At 40.1% G+C, this 14,190-nt stretch overlaps 1 protein-coding gene across 2 annotated transcripts; it reads left to right on the top strand.

Moving 5' to 3' along the window:
• Nucleotides 1-693: 693 nt before the first annotated feature.
• myo1hb (myosin IHb) lies at nucleotides 694-13,373 on the top strand. 2 transcript variants are annotated; one of them, XM_031742573.2, is made up of 32 exons: nucleotides 694-727; nucleotides 2,047-2,208; nucleotides 2,599-2,714; nucleotides 3,837-4,035; nucleotides 4,136-4,216; nucleotides 4,314-4,493; nucleotides 4,583-4,681; nucleotides 4,762-4,875; nucleotides 4,993-5,064; nucleotides 5,149-5,268; nucleotides 5,560-5,627; nucleotides 5,714-5,819; nucleotides 5,927-6,007; nucleotides 6,082-6,173; nucleotides 6,271-6,365; nucleotides 6,551-6,597; nucleotides 7,830-7,910; nucleotides 7,999-8,104; nucleotides 8,219-8,336; nucleotides 8,437-8,550; nucleotides 8,649-8,725; nucleotides 8,807-8,875; nucleotides 8,985-9,069; nucleotides 9,191-9,353; nucleotides 9,436-9,519; nucleotides 10,091-10,184; nucleotides 10,414-10,469; nucleotides 10,578-10,713; nucleotides 10,815-10,885; nucleotides 12,534-12,631; nucleotides 12,749-12,848; nucleotides 12,924-13,373. In XM_031742573.2, exons 2-32 carry the CDS (start codon nucleotides 2,083-2,085, stop codon nucleotides 12,948-12,950), a joined length of 3,075 nt encoding a protein of 1,024 aa, XP_031598433.1. In that variant the 5' UTR covers nucleotides 694-727; nucleotides 2,047-2,082; the 3' UTR covers nucleotides 12,951-13,373. The 2 variants fall into 2 exon arrangements, 1 of the variants encoding a protein (XP_031598433.1); XR_005614001.1 differs by lacking the exon at nucleotides 12,534-12,631 and having other exon boundaries at nucleotides 12,924-12,966.
• Nucleotides 13,374-14,190: the final 817 nt, after the last annotated feature.

The raw sequence follows: 14,190 nt of genomic DNA on the forward strand, positions 1-14,190 counted from the left end.
CCCAGCCTTTCACCCTATGACAGCAAGAATAGGCTCCGACACCACTGCGACCTTAAAACTGGACAAGCAGCTGGATGGCTAAATGGATGGATGTTGTTTACTGTGATTAGTATGTCCTCATTTTTGCTGAAGTAATGTACCTTTGTGCGTTTTATTTCCCCATTTCTTTTAAAGGATGGACACAATACTGAAGTTTGTAGTGACAAGTGACTAATTAAAGGAAGATTTTACAGGAATGTTGTATGTAACATGTTAATTTAAAGTCTCACATAGTTGTTGAATTGGGTTGATTTTGATGCATCTACCCAATGGATGGATGGAGGGATGTGGCCTTTTCATCCTGAAAGAGACGACAAATAAAAAAAAAAAACAACCCAAAATAAGATGTAACACTTCCCTCCAAGGGAACAAGTGTACCTGAAGCATATCACCAAAACACCCCATAACAGAAACACTGGATCCTGACACCGTCGAGGTCAAGGGTTTCAGTCTTTCCTTTAATTTGTCACCCATGTTGCATCTATCTACACATGTGCCCCCGCACACAGATACATATTTAGAGTGACGCTTCCTTTGCTGCGCACTCACTACATTATTGATGGTTTCCTATTGAAGGAAGCAGAGACTGTAATCTATCAGAGTTTCCTGTGTTCCCTTCAATAAAACCCAGATGTTCAGCTCAGTTCAGAAAAGGTACCTGGAGGCACGCACACTGAGGACCTTAGCGGTAAGCAGCTTTATGCAAACAATTTTTTCTCTGTTTTAATGATCTCATAATTAATTTTATTTTGATGTGAATTTCTGCTGGGTCAGTAGATCAGCAGCTTGCTTCACTGGAGACTGACCTGCCAGTGTCAGTTACTTTGACTTAGTGACAGGTCAACTTGGCAGTGACGAGAGCCGAACTACTGAAGCGCAGTGCTGGATGGCTCTTTCATAACATCGCAGCACCGTAATTAAAGTGCATTGCTGATCGTTTTACCTGGCATAAAATTAGTTGTGTATTAAGCAGCGGAACATATCCTGTATTTATGCATACTAAAATAAATGTTACTACTTGTGGGCTTTTGAAGTTGATCAAATTTATATTTGTGTCAACTTTTGCTGAATACCTTTTTTAAAATGTTATTTTTACTTGTGTTTTTAAAGAGGTATTTATCATTATTATCAGCTTACTATTTAGGATACGTGGATTTTTTGGTACTCAATTTGTCCCTGTCACGAACAAGATTGATGGCTCTTAAAAAACCCCCACAGCAGCAGATTAGATAGTAGTGGCTGAATTTAGATTTATCATGAGCATAGAGGATGTAGCCAAGGCCAGAAATGGCTCTGACTGGAAGTCACAGATATAGGGACAAACTTTCAGGAAATTAGGTGCCCACTGGGACATTTACCGTATATCCTAGTCTGAGAAGATTGTAAGTATGTGTGTGTGCATGTGTTCCTCACTGATGACAACCTCAACAAAAACAGGATAATTTTTGAAGACACAAAGGAAAAAGGTGGAGCTTATGTTCCATCCATCCCATCCGAACAGCAGGGATAATAATAACACATTATCTGTAGAGTAGCTTTTGTAATGTTGTTTGACTTCAGCTGTGTCAAATATACAGCCGGTGGACCAGAACTGGCCAACAAGCCAGAACTGTCCAGTCAGGCCAGCTGGATGGATTTGCAAAGCGTGAGAGGTGCAGTGCCTGAGGGGGGAGATTTTGCACGATTTTCCATGAGGAAACATTCTGCTGTAAATTAAAGATGGATCAGTCATTAGAGTGGTTGTGGTCGCTGTCAATTTAAACAGCCAGACGTCTGAATCTTCATCGGTTTTACAGCCTTCTTACTGATAAAGACATTAACCACCTGTCTCATCATCTTTCTACCAAGTAAAAGCCATGAAACTAGTGCCAGTAAACTGACTGATGAACATTGCAGATGGTTTGATAATACTGGCATTGGTGCTTTTGCTCACATTAAACTAAACTAAAATGAGCATGGTACCCCTTTTGTATCTAATTTCACTGATGTGTTCCTTCTTTGGACTAGAGCCTGGAGGAACGGTGTAACCGTATCCTGAGAAACATGGAGGCCTCCCTGACGGCCCGGGATCGCGTTGGCATCCAGGATTTTGTTCTCCTGGACACCTACACGAGTGAGACTGCCTTCCTGGACAACCTGAGGAAACGGTTCCACGAGAATCTAATTTACGTGAGTCTTTCCTGTGTGGTGTCATTTTGGTTAGCCTTTCTCTTTCTCTTACTCTAATTAAACATCATGCCCTCAACCTTCAACCCCACAACGTCCTAATGCTGCGTTGTCTTCTGCTGAATCGGGCTCTGCGTGTTGCTGAATCAGCAGCTCTGGTTCTTTTCATTTGCAGAGTGAGCACTCTAAAGGTCAGTGCTACCCACTGGGTCATGACAAGTGATTAACTAAACTTATTTCTTTTGCTAAAATTACTTATCACTGTTAAGCTACATGGACAGCACAATGCTGGGAACATTCTCATAATGTCACATAATGTTCAAGGAAAACAATCAGTATCATCAAAAGCAAGAGTTGCAGACCATAAGTTATTTTCCTTGTCTTTCTCCACAGACTTACATTGGGACTCTTCTCGTCTCAGTCAACCCATATAAAGAGTTAGACATCTACAGCAAGAAGCAAATGGATACCTACATGGGAGTCAACTTCTTTGAGCTGCCGCCTCACATGTAAGAGTTGTTTCTGGCATGTCATTTGTATAGACTGTACATAAAAGATGTAATTAGCCACCGTGACGTCAGTGAATTTTGAAGCTTCAGATTGGCATTTTGGCCTTTGACAACTTTGACTTGACCATGTTTTAGAGAACAGTGTGATGTTTAAGGGATCAGCTAACGCTACCTAGCTCGGTTAGCAAGGTGCTTCTGTAGACTGCATTGTAAACTGATATTGTTTCATTCATCACAAAAAAAGGAGCACAGACATTTCAAACTGCAATCCATACTATTTATCGCATAGTTAAGGTTACAGTTTGGACAAATCCACCCTGGTACTGTATATTCAAAATGTTCCAAAAGGTATCACAAAACCACAAACACAGCTGAGGTCCACTAAAGTGGCTCCATTTAGCTGAACCACAGCTGTGTGCTATAGTCACTTGTGCTGACATCCACTATCATCCATCCATCCATCCATCCATCCATTTTCTGCCACTTATCTAGGTCTGGCTAGCAGTATAAACAGAGTCCAGACCTCCCTCTTCCTGGCCACAAGAGAGAAACCCAAACCGTTTTTTGTTCCAGGCTGTAAACGTATTTAATTATGTTCTAAAGCTTCGTGTGAAAATTCAGTTTCTTAATGATCAGATTTGTGTGGCATGCCTTTATTCCAGACTAAAATATCTCAGCAAATGAAAGAACAGATGGATTCATGATTCCTAGCAAATGAATGAATCCTGCTATCTTTGCAAATCCCCTGACCTACCTGTAGATCCTGCAAAGTTGACATTTGGTTGATAGACTTTAACCATCTTGACAATTACCGAATGGACATTGATGTTCCCCAGAAGACTGAACTGGATGATTGTAATACATTACTGTAAGATACAATATGACTAATCAGCCTCAGTTGTTGCATTTTGTGGTGATTAGTAAATACAAGCATGGTAAAATGAAATCTTGAGCACTGTTAACATGTAACTGCTAGAAATACCATGTTAGCAATATGACTGTGAATATGCTGACAATCACAAAAGCATTATAGCTCAGCTTCAAAGAACTCTTTGACTTGATGTATTGCCTCATCTTAAAAATGTGATCTTGTTGGCCTCTGACCTCTCGCTGTGCTTTCAGTTATGCGCTGGCAGACAATGCCTTCCGCACAATGACGTCTGAGTTCAACAACCACTTCATCCTCATCTCAGGGGAGAGTGGGGCCGGAAAAACAGAGGCCTCAAAGAAAATCCTTCAGTTCTATGCTGTCAGCTGTCCAAGTACCAAAGTCCTCAACAATGTCCGTGACAGACTGCTTCTTTCCAATCCCGTGCTTGAGGTCAGTGTCCTGGATATGCGTGCTAAAGCTTCTGCTGTGCAAGATCCTGTGCATTTTTTTTTAAACACATTTTCTTCCTTGTTTTGTTTTCAAATTTCAGGCTTTTGGAAATGCCAAAACCTTGAAGAATGACAACTCAAGCCGCTTTGGAAAATATATGGACATCCAGTTTGACCACCAGGTAGACAAATCTAAATCATGTTGCAATGCAACCGCAATGACTTCAGGTTTCACCTTAGGCATTTGCTACATGTTAAAGATGACCTTTTCTCTTTCAGGGTGGTGCAGTTGGGGGTCACATCCTCAGTTACCTGCTGGAGAAGTCCCGCGTGGTCCACCAGAACCACGGAGAAAGAAACTTCCATATATTCTACCAGCTGGTGGAAGGAGGAGAAGAAGATCTGCTCCGCTGGCTTGGTCTAGAGAGAAACTGCAAGCACTACCGCTACTTGGTGCAGGTCAGGGAAACAATTAACGACATTTATGTTGCTCATAACCCCCCCAAAACCCAACATCTTTACTGAACTTTTTTATTTGATTTTTTCAGGGGAAATGTGCCAAAGTCAGCTCTATCAATGATAAAAGTGACTGGAAGACGGTACGGAAGGCCCTGTCTGTTATAGACTTGAGCGAAAGTGACATTGAGGTGAGGCTGCACATTAAATCTTTCTACAGTCTTTGTGTTGGAGATTAATTTAAAACCATTTATCTCTGGATTTCATACAGAACCTCTTTGGAATAATTGCCAGTGTGCTCCACATGGGAAATATCAAGTTTGAGGCAGATGCTCGAGGATACGCCACACTTAACAACAACCAGGAGATGCAATGGGTGTCAAAGGTAAAATCCAAGAAAACAGCAGGTAGTATAAACAATTTGTCCCCCTTCGTGCAACTTTCTGATGATACCGCGAAGAAATTTGATGTCACATGATTTGCTTTTCCTTCACGGTTGCAGTTGCTGGGGATTCCTAACCAGGTGCTACAACAGGGCTTAACCCACAGGAAGATCGAAGCCAAATCAGAGGAGGTAGCATATACGTTAACTTATAAAATAATTTTAACTTGCTTGTAATGCTAAATTACATTAATTGACATTATTCTGATCTTAAAGGTATTTAGTCCCTTCTCTGTGGACCATGCAGTGTATGCCAGGGACGCCCTTGCCAAAGCCATCTACGGCCGCACTTTCACCTGGCTAGTCAACAAGATCAATGAGTCGCTGGCTAACATGGTGAGCAACAAAGCAACCCAACTTATTGTCCTCACAGAAAAAGGGAGCGATTTGGGCTAACAAGGTTAGGTAGCAGTCCTGAGGTAGTCTATTGACAGGTTGTGAATCTGCAAACATCTGATTTGAATATCTGGCAGTCTTTTTGGGCTGATTTTCTCTCCACAGTGTAATTTTATTGGCTCAAAGTAAAGTCAGCACATGAACTTGAAATGCTTCAGAATTGCTTGTCTACAGCATGTCTAATCTCAGTGTTAAAGTCCTGTCCTCTTATATGTGCACTTCTATATAAAGGACTCCTCCAGGAAAACCGTGATTGGCCTTCTGGACATCTATGGGTTTGAGGTTTTCAGTGTAAACAGGTGAGATAATGCACAGAGAGACTGATTCTTCAGTAGCAAAGATGTCAAATTAAAGACAGTGACAGTGACTGATTTCTGTTTCATAGCTTTGAACAGTTTTGCATCAACTACTGCAATGAGAAGCTGCAGCAGCTTTTTATTGAGCTGACCCTGAAATCAGAGCAGGAGGAGTACGAGATGGAAGGAATCGAAGTAATAAGATTATTCAGTCAATCTGCTTCACATATGTGGGTTCAAGAACAGCTGATTTACAAGAAGAAAATAATGTTCTTCTGTTTTTTTTTCTCTCTTTTACACAGTGGGAACCAGTGCCATATTTCAACAACAAGATCATCTGTGATCTTGTGGAGGAGAAATTCAGAGGAATCATTTCTTTACTGGTAAAAAAAGGCATCACATCAAAAACCGTGCTGGTGAACTAAAACATGCCATAATTCTTGCTGTTCTCTCATAGGATGAGGAATGTTTACGGCCTGGAGAGGCCACAGATCTCACCTTCCTGGAAAAGATGGAGGACAAGATTGGTGGCCACCCTCATTTTGTCACGTGAGTTTTTACAGGTGACATGTGGTGAATTAATGTTGTCAACAAACAATCAAATTGCAAGTATAATACAAATCTACACTAACTACACTTCCTGCAGACACAAACTTGCAGACCAAAAGACGAGGAAAACTCTGGAAAGAGGAGACTTCCGCCTCCTCCACTACGCTGGGGAAGTTACATACTGTGTTGTTGGTAAGACATTAAATACTATTGATATCTTTTTTCTGTTATAATGCCACTGAATTAGTCAGTGTAACAACAGAAAAATGCTAAAATGTGTCAATAGTGTCATAAACCCAGCAAACTGATGCTTACAGACTTACTACAGAGCAAATAGCTTCACTCTTAAAGCTTCTTTTTGTTCTTTAAACTTTCAGGATTCTTGGACAAAAACAATGATCTTTTGTATCGAAATGGGAAAGAGGTAATTTAACTGTTATGTAATTTAACCGAGTAAAGATGACAGTTTGGTGGATGGTGATTCCTTATTACAAAAAATGTGACTTCTAATACCGCTATTAAATAAGGAAAACTGGAACTGAAATGATGCCTACAAATGTGTAACTGCTAGAGGTGCAACGATACACAAAATTCACGGTTCGGTTCAATACTTTGGTGTCACGGTTCGATATTTTTTCGATACAAAAAAATGTTCATGCCTTTTTAATTTGTCATTTATTAAAATTATAAATATATATTTTAACTCAAACAAACAGTTTTTAAATTTAATGTTGCTGAAACAACAAAATAATTAAAAAAAATAAATCTATCTGATTGAGAAATCACTCATCTTTGGAAAAGAGAGTTTATTACAGAGAAAAGGCTCTTTCTAAAATAAAAGCTATACTATACGCTTCTTCTGGGCTATATTCTCAGCAGCATATTAAACATATCAGGTCCCCATAAGGAGAATCATGTGCTAACGGCTGTCTAAATGACTCGGGTAAAGCTTGTAGCATGCGTGCTTGTTGTTTTTGTCTGCTTCCACTTGTCTTTGCACTAAGATGATGTCGGTAAATGTGCAGTCATATTCGTCATGTTCCCACTCGTGCTGTCAGCGTTAATCTCGTTAAAATGACATTAAAGCCATAACTCGGCAATTCTCCGTTAACGAGTTACCGCGGATCGCCCCGTGCGTGGGGCTGGACGGCGTCAACACGTTAACGAGCTAACTGCGCTAATGCACTAGTTCCCACCAATGTAATTGAGCATTGCGTGGCACATCCGACATACTGTTTTACTTTTGTCCATGACGCGCTTACCATCAGGGTCATGCTTCACATGAAAACCAAAATAGTTCCAAAGGCCAGATCTGAATGAGGGTGGGGGAGGTTCAATTTCGGGTGTCATTGACGCAGTTGCCATGTTGCAACGAGCTTAACTTCTGTCTCGCTAGCTTGCGCTGCGCTCAGTGGATCTGTGCTCGACAGTGCAGCCTAGGCGGAGTAGTCGAACGCAGATCCACTGAGCTCTCAACACAGACAGCATCATCAGAAATTTTTTTTTAAAATAAATTACAAATTTTGTATTGTTCGATACATATGCGTACTGAACCAAAAGCACTGAATCGAACGGTTCAATGCCGATACATGTATTGTTGCACCCCTAGTAACTGCCTAACCTTTTAGATGCTCACAGTTTTCTTGTTCTCCTTAGGTTATGCGGCAGTCCAAGAATGCCATCATCAAACACTGTTTTCCTTCTACTGAACCGGATAGCAAGAGGAGACCTGAAACTGTAAGAGCAATACAAGATATAGAAACTCAGTGTCTCACTAATGTCAGTGAATTTAGGAGTAATCTGCCACTTTCCTGTGACTCCTTAGGTAGTGACTCAGTTTAAGAATAGCCTGGTGGGTCTGACTGAGATCCTAATGATGAAAGAACCCTGGTACGTCCGCTGCATTAAACCCAATGAAGCCAAGCAGCCAGGTGAGACCTTGAGTATCAAAAATCTGGTATTTCTAAAAAGAGACATCCTAATCAGTCTAGATTTAATCAGCACATGCTGCTGCTGACCTCTTAGTTTCGTGGTGTCTCCTGCAGGACACTTTGATGACGTGTTGGTAAGGCATCAGGTGAAATACCTGGGATTGATGGAACACCTGAGGGTCAGGCGTGCTGGTTTTGCTTATCGTCGCAAATATGAAATCTTTCTCCAGAGGTAGCACGCTGACAATGCTCTATGCTTCTGTTAATTATGTTAATGTTTTTCATGTAAAATGAAAAACAAAAATTGGATTTTGCTAACCTTCTGTGCTCAGGTATAAACCTCTGTGTCCTGACACTTGGCCCAACTGGAAAGGAACTGCAGCAGAAGGTGTGAGGTGTCTGATCAAACACCTGGGCTATAAATCTGATGAGTACAAGATGGGAAGGTAGGCAGAATGGATGAGTATCATATTTCAGATGGGTGCTGCTGACTAACCTGGAAAAAGACATTTTTGGAAATCTCTCTGTTTGCCTTCATCGCAAGGACAAAGATTTTTATCCGCCACCCGAGAACTCTGTTTGCAACAGAAGATGCTTTTCAAGTCTGCAAACACAAGCTGGGTGAGATATTGTGCTGAAAATTCATTTTTGTTTCTATAGCAAACATCAACAACCTTTTGAACCTTTTAACCTTTACTGCAGCAACAAGGATTCAGGCAAAGTACAAAGGCTACAAGGTGAAAGGAAACTATGTGAAACAGAGAGAGGCTGGTAGGGCATGACATTTGTTTATAACCTATTAGTTAATGGTCCAGAACCATCTTGATTTATCAGCACCCACTAAACTTAAAACAAACAATGCCTTGTCTAATCAAAATAGCCACAAAGATTGAGACCTGCTGGAGAGGACTGATGGCTAGGAGGGAACGTCAGAGGAGAGCATGGGCTGTCAAGGTCATCAAGAAGTAAGTTAACATGTTTGACAGTTAAATGGCTTCTGATGGTTGCAGGTGGGTGTAATGGCTGTGAGAGAGCTATTTGGGAACTTTTATTAAGTGAGGTTACCGATCTATTGATTTGTTCTAGGTTCATTAAAGGCTTCATGAATAGACATCAACCGGCCTGCACTGACAACAGCGAGTACCTGGCATATGTGAGGCACAGCTACCTCACGCGGCTTAAGGAAAACCTTCCCAAAACTGTCCTGGAAAAAGACTCTTGGCTCACTCCTCCTCCTATATTGCAGGAAGTGAGTGATATTTAAATGTCAGGCTGCATGTTTTGTAATATCACATCACAGAGCCCATTCAACACTCCTGTTCATCCTCCAGGTTTCCCAGGTCTTGAAGAAGATCTACATTCGCCACATGGTGAGGAAGTACGTTCTAGGAATCACTCCCCAAAGGAAAGCACAGGTACAATCCGTCGTAAGTGAGCAGGAAGTTCAATAAATGTAAAACATAACGTAAACTTGCTCTGCCTATCAGCACCAGTGTCTTTATACATGCTGCTGTGAAAAGAAAAACATTCTTGCTTTCTTAATTTTCTACATATTTGTCACACTTAAATGTTTCAGATCATCAAAGAAATGCTAGTATTAGACAAGCATTACTTGAGTAAATGCAAAATTCAGTTTTTAAATGAATTTTTTTCATTTATTAGGGCAAAAAATCTCTCCAAATCCACATGTCGCTATGTGACATTGCTCCCAAACCTAAAACTGGTTGGATTAAGGTTCGGACTTTGTCTAGACTACTCCAAAACCTTCATCTTGGGCAGTGGCTCTCACTGTGGTTCAGTGAAGTCCCAAAGCCAAAAAATGGCTTTGTAATTCTTTCCAAACTGATACATGTCAATGACTTTGTTTCTCATCTCTTCTTGGGTTTCTTTAGATCATGACATGATGTGTTATTTCTGGAAGCAGTTTGTGCAACAGATCTCCAAGGTTGATCTTAAAATACTCTCTGTTTAACATCTTCTTTGCAGCTGCTGTTAAAAGCACAGACCAGCGCCTTGTTCAAAGGGAAAAAAGAAAACTATCCCTTCAGTGTGTGCAGACCATTCGCAGACACCAGGATCTGTAAGACCACAGTACTATTTTCTTAACATAAAGTGGACTTGCATACATAAAATAGATAAGACTAATATATATAATATATAACACTAATCTGCTATAGTTTGACAAATGCATGGACTTGTTTACTGGCCATTATTGTTGTTTCTGCAAACCCTCTCCTGCTGCTAAATATATGATGGACTGAGTGATTGCTGTTCTCACTGATTGTTAAAATGTATTAATATTTGTTAAGGTGCAGAAGATATTAGCATCAAGGTGCTTCAGATGATTCAACATGAGAAAGTCAAGGTAAATCATAATATTAGTATTTAGTCAGTACACTGTCTTTGACTTGTGTGTGGTTGTCTGTTTGTTTGTTTTTTCACCCTATCTGATCTTTGAGCGGGACCTCCACAGTACAGTGTACCAGTGGTGAAGTACGACAGGAACGGCTTCAGGCCTCGACTCCGGCAGCTCATCTTCACCCAGGAAGCTGCCTACTTGGTGGAAGAGGCTAAGATCAAACAGTGGATAGATTACAGCTCACTGAAAGGTAACAAGTGAGGAAATAAAACAAAGAACACATTGTCATCTGTAGTATATTAACATACAGTTATTTTATCAGTATTTTAAGGTTAACCTTGTTTTTTCAAGGTGTGTCGGTCAGCAACCTCAGTGACAACTTCCTGATCCTTCATGTCACGTGTGATGACAGCAAGCAAAAGGTACCAGGACACCGCTGTCCATAGCAGCTGTAAATTTTAACATTATACAGTTTATACTGTACAGATGGGTAAGAAAAACAAAACTCAACTGTTAAACCCTAAAGTGAGTGGATGTGGAAAGATTACCACAAATCAGTACAAAGTTGTTCTAAGTGGTCACTGTTATCCTTTGATCAAACATTTCTGTACTAAGGCAGTGGTCTCTTCCAGTGTGATAATGCCTCCAATTAGCAGGGCACAAGAGTTCGCTAAATAGCTTAATGAATATGAAAATGATGTGAATCATTTAGTGTCTGGACTTCACAACTGCTGGCACCATCATTAAAACACCAAGGACATTTAAAAACAGTTTGGAGTGTTTTTCTTATAATGATATTTTAATTAGATATTATAATTAGTCTTTAAATTTAAGATGAAAAATATAAACTATATGAACAAAAGTGCTGGGCTAACTACACATTACAGCTTGAGGAGCCATGAAGCTCCCAGTGCAGTTTTTGTGCTGATGTTAATACCAGAGGAGGTCTGGAGCGTTGCAGTTACTGAGTCAGGAAAACAATGGCGACTTTTATGGAACATGAGCCTTAGCACTCAGCAAACCTGCTCTGTAACTTAATACAGTCTACAGTGTAATGGATGAGTCACTGTTGATCCTTGTGGAAGCTTCCCCAAAAGTTGATTCTGCTCATCTGGACGTAGCTGCTTCAGTGGGAGAAACGTTTCGTCACTCATCCAAGTGACTTCTTCAGTCTCAGCTGACTGCAGGTTTCCCCAATCTTATAAACAGTACATTTGCATAATGACTGAAACCAGCCCACTGAAGGAACAATGGGCTGGGAGGTCAGTTCCTTCATCATAATTATGCAAATTCTCATGACCATTGATCAACGTTTCTCCAATTGAAAACGCTACGTCCAGATGAACAGAATCAACTTTTGGAGATTTACTCACCTGGATGATTAAGCATGCGTCAAGACCCCTTATCGAAGCTTGTTTTGGCCTCTGAATGTTTTTTCTCTGACTCAAAATTTCTTTTTTTCCTATCTGTAAGTCAAAATTTTGTATTATTATCTCATAATTTTAATGTAAGAACCGCAATTTTTAATGTTTTTGTCTGTTTTTTGGGGTCAGTTTTAAATGATTTTCTCAGTAGTTTGAGTTAGTAATTCTCAGCATAACACTCAGCCTAAATTTGGATTGGTAAGGCAAAATCTTAAGATAACAATCTGAAATTTTGACTTTTCAGTGACAAAAACAAACATTCATATTTCCTAAATGCTTCTACTTTTAAAAAAATCCTTAATAAAGCTGATCTTGGGATATCTAGGAAGAAAGAAATTTCACTACCTGACTTGTTACAATGATTGGCTCCTATTATCACACAAGTATCACACTTGAATTCAGTGAGCTCTTTATAACAACCTGTTATTTCACAAATGTTTGTAAAGGCTGACTGTGGTAAAAGAACTGAAAACACCTGAATTCAAAGATTAAAAGGTGTGGCCTGGTACTTTTGTCCATATAGCGAACGTCAAATATGTCTAAGGACACTGTTGGAGAGACCATAAATTAAAGCAATTCATGTCTGCCATTTAGATTCCAGAGGAAAAGTCACAACATTTAGCAGAGCACTGATTTGTCCTTTCAGGGTGATCTGGTTCTGCAGTGTGACTTCCTGTTTGAAGCCTTGACTAAGCTGAGTGTTATTGCTAACAAGCAGAACTGCATCCACGTGGTGCAGGGCAGGTACAGAGTCTGCATCATGTGTGGCAATATTTGAATTTGAAATATGAAAGTGGTAAAACTCATAAATAATAACATTTTTATGTGGAATTATTTATATATATATATTTTAAAATGCAGTGTGCGGTTTGACATTCAGCCGGGCAGAGAGGGGTTTGTCGACTTCAAGAGTGGCCAGGAGTCGATGGTCTACAGGGCAAAGAACGGCCATCTGATGGTGGTGAGTCTGTAATTCAGACAATGACAACTTACTACTGAACACATGAGCAACTGACTGAGCTCTTTGTGTTTTTAGGAGTCAACAAAAACCAAGTCAAGATGAAGATGCCAGCACTTTGGGATTAATGGTGCTCCTTAAGCCTCAGAGTTGCACCAGCCATGCTTGCCCTGTAATCCTGCTCAGTGGCTATTTCCATTATTAAAGGCAGCTTTATACTTTTGCATCTTCATTAAAATGTTATACAATGAAGTACATTGTGTTATTACACAAATGCCGCCAATAACTTAGCTGTAGAAAGTTCTTACTTACAATGTCAGCAGCTCTACTTGTTCATGACATTTGGACTTGAAATGATCTCTATGTAAACAAACAGATTCATGTATATACACTGCATTATATATTCAAAATATTCATAGAATCACTTGATAACAGTAAAGAAATATATCTGTGCAAAGCCATGACTGTAACATTTATAAGACCTCAGCCATGTTGTACCTTTATATTAAAACATCCTTGTTGTGGCAATATTGTCAGATGATGGTTTAGTCTAGCAGAGGAAACTCCAATGAATTGTGCAGATTATGTTTATGTAGTATTTTTTGATGTCGAGGAGAACAACAGTATATTTACCTTTACAGTACATGCTGCTATTACGCAGTTCTGAAGTACATTGACAGCACACTAACTCAGTCAATACAGTCGCAGATAAGAATGAAGCCACTCTCTAACCTGTTTTTCTTAGATATGTTATCAACATAATGATAACATCACGCAGACTGGAGAAATCTAGGAGGCCACTGGACCAGCTTGACTTCCTGGTCACTAATGTGCGTCAGTGTGATAACTCCAAAGGGAGGAGCTCCCTCTACTGGAGGACTCATGACCCTACAGCAGTCTGACAGCTGCTGCGCGGTTCTCGTGCCGTGTCTCGTACAGTACAGAATGCCTCCAGCTTGTCAGTTTTACATAAATCTTTGATCGCTAGCAGTGTGACTCTGAAGTGCTGTACTGTGTGTTTGTAAGTTTTCTCTCCAACAAACACAACAATGTCGATGAAACGTTTTGCACCGCCAAAGGCAGCTGCGGGTGTCTTTGGTTTCATTCTATGATACTGGAGTTATTTTTCTACAAAGGTTTGAACTTTGAGAGTGTTTAAACAAGAGAGAAAAGCATGAAAATGTTCGTGTCTGTCTGAGAAAAGTGTATAAAGTGTGTAGTGGGGGGATTTACAGCCTTAAAACATCTATAACAATTGTAAAAAATAAAAATAAAGTTGGCTACTTCGCGGATTTCACCTATCGCGGGTTATTTTTAGAACGTAACTCTCGCGATAAACGAGGGA

Source organism: Oreochromis aureus, linkage group 7, assembly GCF_013358895.1.
Source record: "Oreochromis aureus strain Israel breed Guangdong linkage group 7, ZZ_aureus, whole genome shotgun sequence".
Classification (NCBI taxonomy): Eukaryota; Metazoa; Chordata; class Actinopteri; order Cichliformes; family Cichlidae; genus Oreochromis; species Oreochromis aureus.

Coding starts and splice junctions, on each gene's coding strand:
- myo1hb (XM_031742573.2), top strand. CDS start 2,083: ATGGAGGCCTCCCTGACGGCCCGGGATCGCGTTGGCATCCAGGATTTT. Junction 9,520..10,090: donor CTCCCCAAAGGAAAGCACAG/GTACAATCCGTC, acceptor TCTTCTTTGCAG/CTGCTGTTAAAAGCACAGAC. Junction 10,886..12,533: donor GTGATGACAGCAAGCAAAAG/GTACCAGGACAC, acceptor TTGTCCTTTCAG/GGTGATCTGGTTCTGCAGTG.